The sequence below is a fragment of the Solanum tuberosum genome, unplaced genomic scaffold, assembly GCF_000226075.1.
Source record: "Solanum tuberosum cultivar DM 1-3 516 R44 unplaced genomic scaffold, SolTub_3.0 scf00233, whole genome shotgun sequence".
Taxonomy (NCBI): Eukaryota; Viridiplantae; Streptophyta; class Magnoliopsida; order Solanales; family Solanaceae; genus Solanum; species Solanum tuberosum.
This window is the reverse complement of record NW_006239170.1, coordinates 793911-807957: the sequence shown is the minus strand read 5'-3', so window position 1 is coordinate 807957 and position 14047 is coordinate 793911. Positions and strand designations below refer to the sequence as shown.

The 14047-nt window shown below is 40.5% G+C and overlaps 1 protein-coding gene across 1 annotated transcript; it reads right to left on the bottom strand.

Annotated features, from left to right (window-relative positions):
* Nucleotides 1–87: 87 nt before the first annotated feature.
* Nucleotides 88–4477, bottom strand: LOC102582903 (external alternative NAD(P)H-ubiquinone oxidoreductase B3, mitochondrial-like). Its single transcript, XM_006357468.2, has 10 exons — nt 4389–4477; nt 3051–3312; nt 2759–2968; nt 2296–2546; nt 1850–2069; nt 1646–1750; nt 1085–1342; nt 878–999; nt 586–705; nt 88–424 (listed from the first exon to the last, which is right to left on the bottom strand). Exons 1-10 carry the CDS (start codon nt 4475–4477, stop codon nt 337–339), a joined length of 1725 nt encoding a protein of 574 aa, XP_006357530.1. The 3' UTR covers nt 88–336.
* Nucleotides 4478–14047: the final 9570 nt, after the last annotated feature.

Sequence of the window (14047 nt, the reverse complement as noted above, 5' to 3'; positions counted from 1 at the left end):
TTGAAGTGCAGTGAGATAGAGGCTTTAAATATATCAGTTATCCGACTCCAAACTATGACATTTTTGCACTATTTTTGAATCTCTGTGTTTTCATTTCTGCTTTCGGCCCCTGCTTGCAAGCAGTGAAATGCTATTACTATAAGAAACAAGTCGAACTATACCCTTTGTAAGTGCCAGAAAGGCTGGTAGAATTCTAAAGAATACTGATGAAATATTACTTGGAACCAGGAAGTTGGTTACAGAAATACAAACCGAACAAGATTTCTCAACTACACTAATAAGAAGAGCTCAATTACAGTATGTAAAAAGCAATAAATCCAGATTTGTGATATTGTTTCAGATTCTGCTAGAATCCCTCCCAAATGTGGAACGCCTTATCCAATCAGATACCACCAACACCCTTGTACGCCAACTGACTAGCTTGCTGAAATATGAAACCAAACACATTAATGTGATTACTGGAAAAACTTACTCGCACTTGGTGTTCACACCAAACAGATAGAGCAAGACAGATGTCATATACACAAACTTATATATTGCCTGGTTTGATGTAAACACTGGGTACGGTAATTTGACAAGACTTACCTTGCATATACTGAGTACCAGAGCCACTGAGTACTGTGACCTATTGAAACCCAGTCTCCAGGGAGTTGAGCTGCAGTCTGTTCCCCACCCAAAGGTGCAAATTGCCCCAAATGCCTATACCTGTAAGAGAGGGAGAACGAACCAACACGAAGCATAAGATCAGAAAAGGTCAGAGTTAAACACTTAATGTCAACTCTAAGCAAGAGTTCATAAGATTTCCTATTCAAATATGAATGTCCATTTTCTTCCATAATCAACAGGTTCATCCCTAGTGAGTGATTTTCATGCCTACCTAAAAGGATGGAAGCGATGGCGCCCTGTTCCTCTAAATCTTAGTGGACCTTCTGGATTTGCTTCACATATTTGCAAGCGATTGAAACAGTCAGCGAGGTAGCTACCTTGTTGAGCCGCAACCTAGTTAGACAGTAATGACAGAAGCATAAGATAAGGAATAGAAGCATATAAACAAGAGAAAAACAATCTCTATATATTCATTCACCTGTGCTGTAGCAGGAAGATTTTTCATCTGTGAGTCTACTTCAGCAAGTAATTTCTTGAACTTTTCGATGTTAATTTCAGCAACTTCTTCTGAATTCTTTAGTAAAGCATTAAAGTTTTTCAACTGCTTTTTCTTCAGATAAAGCTCCACTTGAGGGTACCTCTCACATATGTCTTGGATCACTTCTTTAAAATCTTCCACTCTTAGAGTACCTGAATTGTTCTTGTCTGCCTTGCTAAATATGATTGAAATATCTTCCTGAAATGTATATTTCAACACTATATAAATGAACGGAAAAGCTCAGAACAGAAACAAACGAATCAAAATACCACAAGTGTGAGCATAATAGTATCAATTCCTGATCTTGATTTAAAATGTCGTACCAATATGAGGGAGAGTGAGGGTGGAACAGGTAAGTAAAGTTAAGTTCCCTTTAGTACATTTAGGATTAGGAAATGAGAGTTGTTACAAGTTGAGACTTCTTCAGGTTCCAAGAAATGCTGCTAAATTGTTGAAATTCAGTATAAGAAATCAAAAGCTAAGGATTGAGTATAACTTTACCATGACACTGCGTTGGTTTACTGTGGCGCAATCACCTAGAGCATAAATCTCTTTGCACCCTTCAACTCTGAGCCATTCATCCGTTGCTAAGATTCGTCTGTTTGTCTGCAAACCATCAACGAAAACAGATTGGTACGAACGTGAGTTGGTGCTGAAACAAGTAAAGGTTAACAAGAAATGCAGTGATAATAAAATTGAACATACCTGACCAATTTGCTTCATGAAATCCATAACGACAGGGCGAGATCCAATGCCAGTAGCCCAGACACACATTCCATATGGTATGGTAACAGTTTGGCCAGTGCTTCTCTCTTTGGTTGATATTTCACGATCACTTACTTTCACCACCATTGATCCAGTTTTCAGCTCAATACCGTCCCTAGCAAATTTTTCCTCAGCAAAAGCTGTAATTCTTTTGTCAAACCTGAAATGGTGAAATTTTGAACAGCTTATTGCAGATCCTCACAGATAGATGAGCAAGCAAACAGGTTACAAGCTTTAATATGGTATGAATTGGACCAATTGATCGAAAAGCACATTTCAATCTTGCTGTCAAAAACTATGTGCTTGGACTGTCTGATCCAAATCCGAGCAACATAGGTTCAAAATCCAAAAGCTATACTGTAGTATGTGGAGAGAATGTTACTTACATGTTCAGTATATTATCTCCGGCCTCAAGTAGTGTTATACTGACATATTCTTTAAGTGCAGGATACAACTTGGCAAGATCCTCTTTCACAAAATCGTGAAGCTCTGCAGCAAACTCCACACCTGCTGGACCACCTCCAACAACCACAAAGTGAAGAATTCTCTTCCTCTCGGCTTCACTTATGCTTGGAAGGCTTGCCTTCTCGAAACAATCGATCACAGTCCTACGAATTTTCTGTGCATCTTCAACTTCCTGCATTGAAATATCATTGCTTGCTCTTCAAAAAACTATATAAGGTGTATCTATATTTATAGAAACTATATAAGTATTGGTTTAGTTTATGCTTGGAAGGCTTGCCTTCTTGAAACAATCTACCACAGTCCTACGAATTTTAGTTTATGCAAGATCGAGTCACAAGACTCAAATGTACCTTCAGAGACTATACTTCAATTCAATATAGGTACCTTTAGAAAGTGTGCATTCTCCACAACACCAGGGGTGTTGAAAGTATTTGCTCGAGCGCCCATAGCAATCACCAAGTAGTCATAATCTACGGTAAACTCTTCAATTCCACCACCCAAATGATTTGGTTGGGTTGTTTTACAGTGAACTTTCTTGTTTACTGTGTCAATCTTGAAACACTCAGCTTCCTTGAAATCAACATCAAAGTTTTTCTGTTACACATAAATACGCAACAAGGCATCAGTAAGGGTAAAGATGAAAAACAACAAACATTAGATCAGTGATGTGTATAACCTTTTTGACAATATTACGAATTGGTTCTACGATGCTCCTTGCTTCAACTGTGCCACAAGTAACACTAGGTAACAGAGGAGTAAAGGCAAAATAGTTGCGAGGAGACACGACCTGGACAGAATAAGAAGGGTCTTTCAAATTCTTAAGAAAACTTGTTCCTGCCCAGCCTGTTCCAAGCACTACAATTTTCTTCTTCTTAATAATATCATCTTGACCAGCATCAGCAAATGCAGTGTGACATACAGTAGCTAGCCCTCCGCCACTGCAAATTCCAAAGCAAATCAGTCGATCATAAATAAATTAGTGCCCGCGACATGAAACATCTATGTATTCCACTATATTCAGGTTTCCATTAGAGAAAATTCCAGGCAAATTTATATTCAGCACAAAGATTAAACAGAAATGAGAACTGCGGTCACACCTTCAAACAATTATTTGCAAAATATGACAGGTAATTGAAGAAGCAAATAACCACAAGTGTCTGGATTTGCTGAAATCAGTGGCGGGAGCAAGGATTTTCACTAAGAGGTTCAAATTATGAAAAAGTAACAGACGTGGTGGAAGCCAAAGTAGGTTCAACATCTACTCAATATATATATATATAATTTTAACAATGTATAAACAGTGTAAGTTTCATATGCAGAGATTCAAATTCATCCTCTTTGTGTCTATTATGAATGTAAGTTTTTCTTTAGAAAAACAAAATTTGAATTCAGAATTTAGTTTTCACATCCAAAGATGCAGAGTGTTACTGTTACCTACCCAAATTGTTGACTTTAAAATGGCACTAGTGAATATGATGGCAAGTATAAAAATGTACATTCAGTTTCAAGCTATCTTACTCTTTTCATTCACTTTTACTTGTCCGCTTGTCACTTTCAACATATCGATAACTCTTTTTATGGTTTCAACATTGCGCACACAATTCAATAACAAATCGAAATGATAATTATTATTTTTTCATATTTTTATATTATGGCAAAATGCTCAGATCAATCATTCCAAAATAGTAACAGATTTCGAACCCAATAAATTAACACTATTGTTGTACAATTCCGGACTTGTACCCAAAAATGGTGCCAAAAACATTTTTTGTTCTGTTTTATATATAAGATGTTGAATCTCCTTCGTACACGAGAAAGTAAGTCACCGGTTCAAAAACTGTTATAGATCCAAGTTTTGAATCCCATGTACTATAGTGCTATTACATTTTATTTTTCGAATCCCTCAACAAACAAGACAAATAAAAATGTTAAACAAGCAAATGCTAAAATGAGAAAGAAACTATAGATTATGACACTAAACAAACACACAAAATTGGAAATATAGTTGACATACCTAACAGTGAAAAGCACAAGAAGCTTAGGAAGATGAGGGTAGTCATTGAAAGCCCTAGAGGCTCTTTGAAAAAAACTATACCTACTCATTATTATTATTATTATGTTGCAACCCTAATGAATTCACTCTTTCAATTTATATGATAAAGAAGGAAACTAGGGAGAAATTTGTCAAAATTTTCAAACTTTCCATACATGAACGTAGTTACAGCACAGCCACTTTTTATTGTTTGTTTGTCTGTTTTGCTTTTTTAAGGGACTACTAGTGGAGTAACTGTCAAGTAATAGCCAATTTTAACGCTATTTGACTTGTCAAATACCTAAAAACTAGGGAACGTGTCATTGTTTGATCTCCATCTTATTAGGACTCTGCAAGTACAATCATACCTGACGGTTCATGGTTATGGTTAAAAAATTAAATCGATTTAAAAAACTTTGTACTTGTGATATATATAAGACCCATCTCAGACATTTCTTCCCTCCGTTCATTTTTAATTGTCATAGACTTATAGATTCCTTTTAGAGTCGAACTATAAAAAATTTGACTAAGATTTTACGATATTTTTTCATCATATTGGTATGCAATTTATAGTACTTTTCGTATAGTTTTAAAATATCTAATTTTTTTAGTTAGAATATCGATTTAATGTAATCTAATTTAACTTTAAAAAATATAGTCAAATTGACTTTCGAAAAGTGGACAGGAGTAGTATTTGATTATAAATTTGATTTAGAATAATTTATTTTTTAAATACAAATATTTTTTAATAAGCTTATTTATTTTTTAATTACAAAATATATTTTTAATAAGCTTGGAAGAAGTGATTTGCCTTATTAAAAAAATTATCCTTTTCCTAATATAACTCAACATTATATTACCATGTTTTTACATTGAAGTAATTTGTTAATAAGAATTCTAGTCCAACTTAAATTTGAATTGCTATGTTTTGTATATATAAAATTGGTGAAAACCAAAATATTAAATCATTGTCCAATTTCTTAGCCATGGTATCTCAAAGATGGAGTGTTATCACCATTATAATTCTTCTAGGTATATTCATCACCCCCACTATTCAATCCACCACCTACATATGGAACGAAGATATTGATGATCCAAAACCAGACAAAAGTTTCACTATAAACATGGAAAATTGCGTAGACCTTTCGTTTACTCCATGGTCTAAGGAAGAGGTTGAAGAACGTTATTGGATTATTAAACGATGTGGCGATTATTTCTATGAAAAAATTTATGATAATTATGAATACACAGGTAGATGGCCAATAGTAGAGTTCTATGAGGCTTTAAAGCAAGTTGAGATTTTCAAGAATAATGATACTTCGTTAACACAATATATTTGTTATTTAGCTTTTCCAAGCAAAGTTAAGGACGGTGTTTTCCATATCAGAAGGCTTTTTAGATTACTTCCACCTGGAGAGACACTAGAAGAATTATGCTTAGCTTTAGATCCAACTATGATTATCCATCAATATTGTCCTTATTGCACTTCTTAATCATGTATTTAATTATATATTTAAGACTACTGAAACTTATGGTCTATGTATGTTATATCATTTGCGAGGCTATTAAAACTTCTCATTAATGTAAATGAGAAGTTTATGGCTATATATGTTTCTAGATATAAAATTATGTCATTCTTTTTTTAACGAAATAATAAGAAAATAGTGTTGAAATGGAGGGAGTATCAAAATACATATTCTTTACTTTGGACTTTTCTACTATACATAGTTCAAATCACACTTATTGCCCGAACGAGCTGTGTTAACATGCTTGATCCACCCTTGCAATTAGGCCTTGAATCATGCTAGGTTGAAGGAGTTAATCAAACTAAGAGTTGAAACACAAACGAATGATGTTCTTTAGAAGAATAAGAAAACAAAGAAGTTTATATTGTAGGTACAATAAAAATTGAAAAAGGATTAAGAAACAAAGGGAAGTGCTTGTCGAGTTGAGATGAATATGTAACACTACGATCTACCTTAAACTATGCTTGCCTAAGGTGAAATAGTGTAGAGACACGATTTCACAAAGTACATTCAAAATATAAGGAAGTAAATATAAGTAATAGCCAATTTTAACGCTATTTGACTTGTCAAATACCTAAAAACTAGCGAACGAGTCATTTTTTTTATGTCCAATCTTATTAGGACTTTGCAAATACAATCGTACCTGTCAGGCCGTACTACGGGGATTCATGATTATGATTAAAAAATCAAATTGAATTGGAATTTGAACCAAACCGGTTATGATTAAAAAAACAAATTGAATTGGAATCTGAACCAAACCGGTTATGATTAAAAAATCAAATCAAATTGGAATTTGAACCAAAACGATTTAAAAAACCCGATATTTGTGACATATATAAGACCCGTCTTAGACATCTATAACCTTTGTCCACTTTTAATTGTCATAGTTTTCTTTTTTAGAATCAAACTATAAAAACTTTGACTAACATTTTTTACAGTGTTTTTTTTCATCATATTAATATGCAATTATAGTACTTTTCGTATAGTTTTTGAATATCTAAATTTTTTGTTTAAAATATCGAATTAATGTAATCTAATTTAACTTTAAAAATTAATTAAATTGACTTTCGAAAAGCGCAATGTGACAATTAAAAGTGGACAAGTAGTATTTGATTTAGAATAATTTATTTTCTGAAAACAAAATATTTTTTTAATAAGCTTGGAAGAACTGATTTGCCTTATTAAAAAAAGTTATCCTTTTCCTAATATAACTCATACCACGTTTTCACGTTGAAGTAATAATAAGAATTGTAGTCCAACTTAAATTTGAATTGCTATGTTTTGTATATATAAAATTGATGAAAACCAAAATATTAAATCATTGTCCAATTTCTTAGCCATGGTATCTCAAAGATGGAGTGTTATCACCATTATAATTCTTCTAGGTATATTCATCACCCCCACTATTCAATCCACCACCTACATATGGAACGAAGATATTGATGATCCAAAACCAGACAAAAGTTTCACTATAAACATGGAAAATTGCGTAGACCTAGGAAAAGTTTGAAGAACGTTATTGGATTATTAAAAAATGTAGCCATGATTTCCATATAACAATTGATGATAATTATGAATGCACAGGTAGATGGCCAATATTAGAATTCTACGAGGCCTTAAAGCAAGTTGCGATTTTCAAGAATATTGAAACAGCACTAACACAACATATTTGTTATTTAGCTTTTTCAAACAAAGTTGAGGACAGTGTTTCCCATATCAGAAGGCTTTTTAGATTATTTCCACCTGAAGAGACGCTAGGAGAATTATGCTTAGCTTTAGATCCAACTATGATTATCCATCAATATTGTCCTTATTGCACTTCTTAACCATGTATTTATTTATATATATTCGCTTATAGTTAGTCAACATTGTTAGTCATGATGTTTAGCAGATTTTGGATTAGTCTTCATCCTTATTGTTGTTCTTACTTCATTCCTGATTTCATAATGTAATTCGACAGTCTCACATGTACAAACCAAGTCTTAGTAGAGTCTCGAGGATCGGTACGGAGACGTCTGTACTTATCTTCGAGAGGCTATGAAGACTGTTAGGAAAGACTTCTTTTTTTTCATTCCGTTCTTATCGTGCGAGATTGTTATCGTGGGTGCTGAGTATCGCGTGATGTTTTTGGCAGATGCCGAGGACTAGAGCTACCGGAGTTAGGGGGAGGCAGCCCCCGAGGTCAGAGTTGAGGCCCCAGCTAGGGGTAGAGGTCGGGCTAGAGGCCGAGGACGTGGTCGAGGCCGTGCCAGAGGAGCGGCACCTGCCCGAGGCCGAGGTAGAGAGCCTTCACCTGAGCCACAGATTGGAGTAGCTGCAGAGCAGGCTCCTGTGGGCCATGCACCCCCAGTTCATGATGACAGACTCGACAGGATGTTGGGGTTATTGGAGCGTCTTGCTCAGGGTGCAGCAGGTATACCAGCGGGGTTACAAGCTGGGGAAGGGGCACAGGCCCCTGGTTATACGAGGATCGGTACGGAGACGTCTGTACTTATCTTCGAGAGGCTATGAAGACTGTTAGGAAAGACTTCTTTTTTTTCATTCTGTTCTTATCGTGCGAGGTTGTTATCGTGGGTGCTGAGTATCGCGTGATGTTTTTGGAAGATGCCGAGGACTAGAGCTACCGGAGTTAGGGGGGAGGCAGCCCTCGAGGTCAGAGTTGAGGCCCCAGCTAGGGGTAGAGGTCGGGCTAGAGGCCGAGGACGTGGTCGAGGCCGTGCCAGAGGAGCGGCACCTGCCCGAGGCCGAGGTAGAGAGCCTTCACCTGAGCCACAGATTGGAGTAGCTGCAGAGCAGGCTCCTGCGGGCCATGCACCCCCAGTTCATGATGACAGACTCGACAGGATGTTGGGGTTATTGGAGCGTCTTACTCAGGGTGCAGCAGGTATACCAGCGGGGTTACAGGCTGGGGTAGGGGCACAGGCCCCTGGTTATCAGCATCAGATTCCAGTGGTTCCAGAGCCGGTGGTTCAGCCACCACAGGTTCCAACACCTGTTGTAGGTGTACCGGCAGCCCTTGAGGTGGCCTTGGCAGATGATGACCAGGTCTGCTATGAGAGGTTTCAGAAAATGAAACCACCTCAGTTTCATGGTGCTAAGACCGATGATGCTCACGAGTTTTTGACCTTGAGTCGAGAGATATTGGCGGCGGTACGCATGTTAGGTGAGAGGGGCGTCCGATTTGTGTCCCTTCAGTTACGCGGTGTCGCTAGGGAGTGGCTGAGGACCTTCATGAGTTCGAGACCAGCGGGATCTCCTCCCATGGAGTGGAGTGAGTTTGCTAGTGCCTTCGAGGGTCGTTTCATCCCTTGGAGTGTACAGGAGGAGAGCCGTATGAGGTTTGAGAGTTTGGTGCAGGGTAGCATGTCAGTTGCAGATTACGAGGCTCGGTTCTGTCAGTTGTCGAGACATGCCTCTGCTTTGATTTCAGGTGAGCCTGAGCGGATTCGCAGATTTGTCAGGGGTTTGACTCCCACTATCCGTAGTTATGTGTTTAGATCATCTCGAGAGGGTGCTTCCTTCCAGACTATAGTGAGTGCAGCCAGAGAGGCTGAGTTGCTTGAGCGGGATGATTTTGGTGGGCCCAAGAGGGTCCGTACAGGTGGTCAGTATTTGGGTACCTCGTCAGGAGGTAGGGGCCCACACAGGGGAGGCGGGTCCTTCCAGCGTCAGAGGCCAGTACATGTTTCATTACCAGCTATCGAGGGTGGGCCAGCAGCTCGGGGTCCTCCAGGTTCGGGTCGAGGTGGTTATAGCATTACTTCGGGTTCTTCACAGTCAGGATCCACACCTAGGTCTTGTTGTGGTTGCGGTGATCCAGGCCACTTGATTCGTCAGTGTCCACATCAGACTCGGTCTGGACCACACCGTACTGTCCCCGCGGTCCCAGAGAGAGATTCAGCACCTCCGGCTAGGAGTCGGGGATCGGCATCTGGTATAGGCGGACGAGCTTCGGGTAGAGGTGCTAGTGGCGCCTCAGGTTCACAGAGTGGGGGCAGAGGTGCCCAGTGTTATGCTTTTCCTGGGAGGCCCGAGGCTGAGGCTTCTGATGCAGTTATCACAGGTATCGTCTCAGTTTGTCATCGGCCTGCTTCTGTGTTATTTGATCCTGGTTCTACATTCTCATATGTGTCTACATATTTTGTTTCCGGCCTTGAGTTGACTTGTGATCGTATGTCTGTGCCTATTAGAGTCTCTACACCCGTAGGTGAACCCTTAGTGGTGAATCGAGTATATCGATCTTGTCTTGTTGTCTTATCGGGGTATGAGACTTGGGTGGATATGATTCTTCTTGATATGTTAGACTTTGATGTCATATTGGGTATGGACTGGCTTTCCCCCTATCATGCGCTTCTTGATTGTTATGCTAAGACTGTCACCTTAGCTATTCTGGGTATTCCTAGAGTGGAGTGGAGAGGGACTAGTGGTTCGTATCCCAACAGGGTCATATCTTATATTCGGGCTCAGAGGATGATTGACCGGGGTTGTTTATCTTATTTGGCCTTTATTCGGGATGTTGGAGCTGAGTCACCAGCCATGGAGTCTATTCCAGTGGTTCAGGAGTTCCCTGATGTGTTTCTCGAGGATCTACCTCGCGTTTCTCCTGTTCGTGATATTTACTTCTCTATTGACTTGGAGCCGGGCACCAAGCCCATATCTATTCCACCTTATCGTATGGCTCCAGCTGAGTTGAAGGAATTGAAGGATCTGATTCTGTCTCTATTGACTTGGAGCCGGGCACCAAGCCTATATCTATTCCACCTTATCGTATGGCTCCAGCTGAGTTGAAGGAATTGAAGGATCAGATTCAAGACTTATTGAGTAAAGGATTCATACGCCCTAGTGTGTCGCCTTGGGGTGCACCGGTCTTATTTGTGAAGAAGAAAGATGGGTCGATGAGGATGTGTATTGACTATAGACAGTTGAACAAGGTAACGGTGAAGAACAAGTATCCCCTTCCCCGTATTGATGACTTGTTTGATCAGCTTCAGGGGGCAGCCTTGTTCTCTAAGATCGACTTGAGATCTGGGTATCATCAGTTGAGGATTAAGCCTTCAGATGTGGCGAAGACAGCTTTTCGCACACGATATGGTCATTATGAGTTTTTGGTGATGTCATTTGGGCTCACCAATGCCCCTGCGACGTTCATGGAGTTGATGAATGGAGTGTTTCGCCCATACTTGGATTCCTTCGTGATTGTGTTTATTGATGACATCTTGGTATATTCCAAGACTGAGGCGGATCATGTTGGTCATTTGAGGGCCGTGCTACAGAAGTTGAGAGATGAGAAGTTGTATGCCAAATTGTCTAAGTGTGAGTTTTGGCTTGAGTCAGTGGCTTTCCTAGGGCACGTGGTGTCTAAGGATGGAGTTAGGGTTGATCCAGCCAAGATTGAGGCGGTTCAGGGTTGGACTAGACCTACATCACCTACTGAGATTCGGAGTTTTGTTGGCTTGGCGGGTTACTATCGGCGTTTTGTTCAGGGATTCTCTACTATAGCTGCGTCGTTGACCAGATTGACTCAGCAGACGGTTCCTTTTCATTGGTCACCCGAGTGTGAGACGAGCTTCCAAAGGCTCAAATCCCTATTGACTTCAGCACCTGTCTTGACTTTGCCAGAGGAGGGTGTTGGATTTACTGTTTATTGTGACGCTTCGGGTGTTGGACTTGGAGGTGTTTTGATGCAGAAGGGTAAGGTTGTAGCCTATGCCTCTAGACAGCTGAAGGCACACGAGAAGAATTACCCCACTCATGATTTGAAGTTGGCAGCTGTGGTATTTGTGCTTAAGCTGTGGAGACATTACCTATATGGTGTTCATTGCGAGGTGTTTACTGATCATAGGAGCCTACAGTACATATTCACTCAGCGGGATCTGAACTTGAGACAGCGTAGGTGGCTTGAGTTGCTCAAGGACTACGACATGACCATTTTGTATCACCCCGGGAAGGCCAATGTGGTGGCCGATGCCTTGAGTAGGAAGACTCCTAGTATGGGGAGTCTTGCCGCGATTAGTGTTGAGAGGCGGCCTTTGGTTCGGGATGTTCAGAGGTTATTTGACAGCATGGTGAGATTTCGGGTTTCTGAGGAGAGTGGAGGTGTGTTTGCCTTCATTGAGGCCCGTTCATCTTTGATGGAGCATATTAGAGAGCATCAGTATGAGGATGCGAAGTTATGTCTCATCCGGGACAAGGTGATGAGTGGTGGAGCCAAGAAGGCTAAGATTGACTTCGAGGGTGTATTGAGGATTGAGGGCCGGATATGTGTGCCCAAGGTTGGTGATTTGATCAGATTGATTCTTGAGGAGGCCCATTATTCTAGGTATTCTATTCATCTCGGAGCGGCGAAGATGTATCATGATCTTAGTCAGCACTATTGGTGGTGTGGGATGAAGAGGGATATTGCAGAGTTTGTGGCTAGGTGCTTGACATGTCAGCAGGTCAAGTGTGAGCACCAGAAGCCTGGTGGTGTGACTCAGAGGATGCCCATTCCTACTTGGAAGTGGGAGAGGATTGCTATGGACTTCGTAGTTGGATTGCCTACCACCGTGGGTGGTTATGATTCTATATGGGTGGTTGTCGACAGACTGACCAAGTCTGCTCATTTCATCCCGGTTTGAGTGAGGTATACAGCGGAGAAGTTGGCTCAGATTTATATTAGTCAGATTGTGCGGTTACACGGGGTGCCGGTGTCTATTGTGTCTGACAGGGGTTCAGTATTCACTTCTCATTTCTGGAGAGCATTACAACATGATTTGGGCACTAGACTCGACATGAGCACAGCTTTTCACCCTCAGACTGACGGTCAGTCTGAGAGGACTATTCAGGTGTTGGAGGACATGCTTCGGGCTTGCGTGATCGACTTTGGTACTAGATGGGATCAACACTTGCCATTGGCAGAGTTCGCCTACAACAACAGTTATCATTCTAGCATTGGGATGGCACCTTTTGAGGCACTGTATGGTAGGCGGTGTAGATCACCTATTGGATGGTTTGATTCAGCGGAGGTGGACTCCCTTGGTACTGATATTCTTAGAGAGGATATGGAGCGTGTTCGTGTGATTCAGAGTAGGCTCTTGACTGCCCAGAGTAGGCAGAAGAGCTATGCTGACAGGAGGGTTCGACCCTTAGAGTTCATGGTGGGTGATTGAGTTTGGCTTCGGGTATCGCCCATGAAGGGTGTGATGAGATTTGGGAAGAAGGGCAAGCTCAGCCCTAGGTTCATTGGCCCATATGAGATATTGGAGAGGATAGGAGAGGTGGCTTACAAGTTAGCCTTGCCACCTAGTTTGACAGTCGTGCATCCAGTTTTCCATGTTTCTATGCTCCGGAAGTATGTTTCGGATGAGTCTCACGTGATTTCGGTTGAGTCGGTGGAGTTGAGTCCAGATTTGACATTTGAGGAGGAGACTATAGCTATTTTGGACAGACAGGTTCGCAAGCTCCAGACTAAGGACATCGTTTCAGTGAAGGTTCAGTGGAGGCATCGATCAGATAGGGAGGCGACTTGGGAGTCCGAGGATGATATACGGGTTCGATATCCCCAGCTTTTCGAGGCTTCAGGTACTTTCTTTTACTTTATGTTCGAGGACGAACATGGTTTTTAGTGGTGAATGATGTAATGACCCGAAAGGTCATTTTGGTGATTTTCGTGGAAATGACTATTTTGCCCTTTCGGTAGTTGCCCCGAGTCCCATGTTTTGTGGTTGTAAAGTTGGTTTGAGGAAAAGTTGGTAAAAAGTTGAGTTTTTGAGAAGTTAAGTTTTTATGAGTTAAAGTTGGTTAAAAAGTGCTTTTTCGAGTCATTTGGAGTTTCGTGACTCGGATCGGATTTCCGTCGATTCCGGCAGTTTTAGAATGTCGAAACAGGTCTGTGTGAAGTTACGGAGTTGAATTTGGAGTTGAAACGAAGAATTGAGGTCCTAAGTTGCTAAAGTTGTGAAATTTCGATAAAGAGTTGACTTTGGTCAACATATGAGGTTCCGAGGCTCAGATTGAAATTCCGAGAGTACCGTTGGTTTCGGGAGGCGATTCTAAGTCTAGAATGAGTCTTGGTTGAATTTTTAGACGCTCCGTTTGAGTTTCGAATTTTTTGGCGTTAAACTAGTTTCTTGGCAT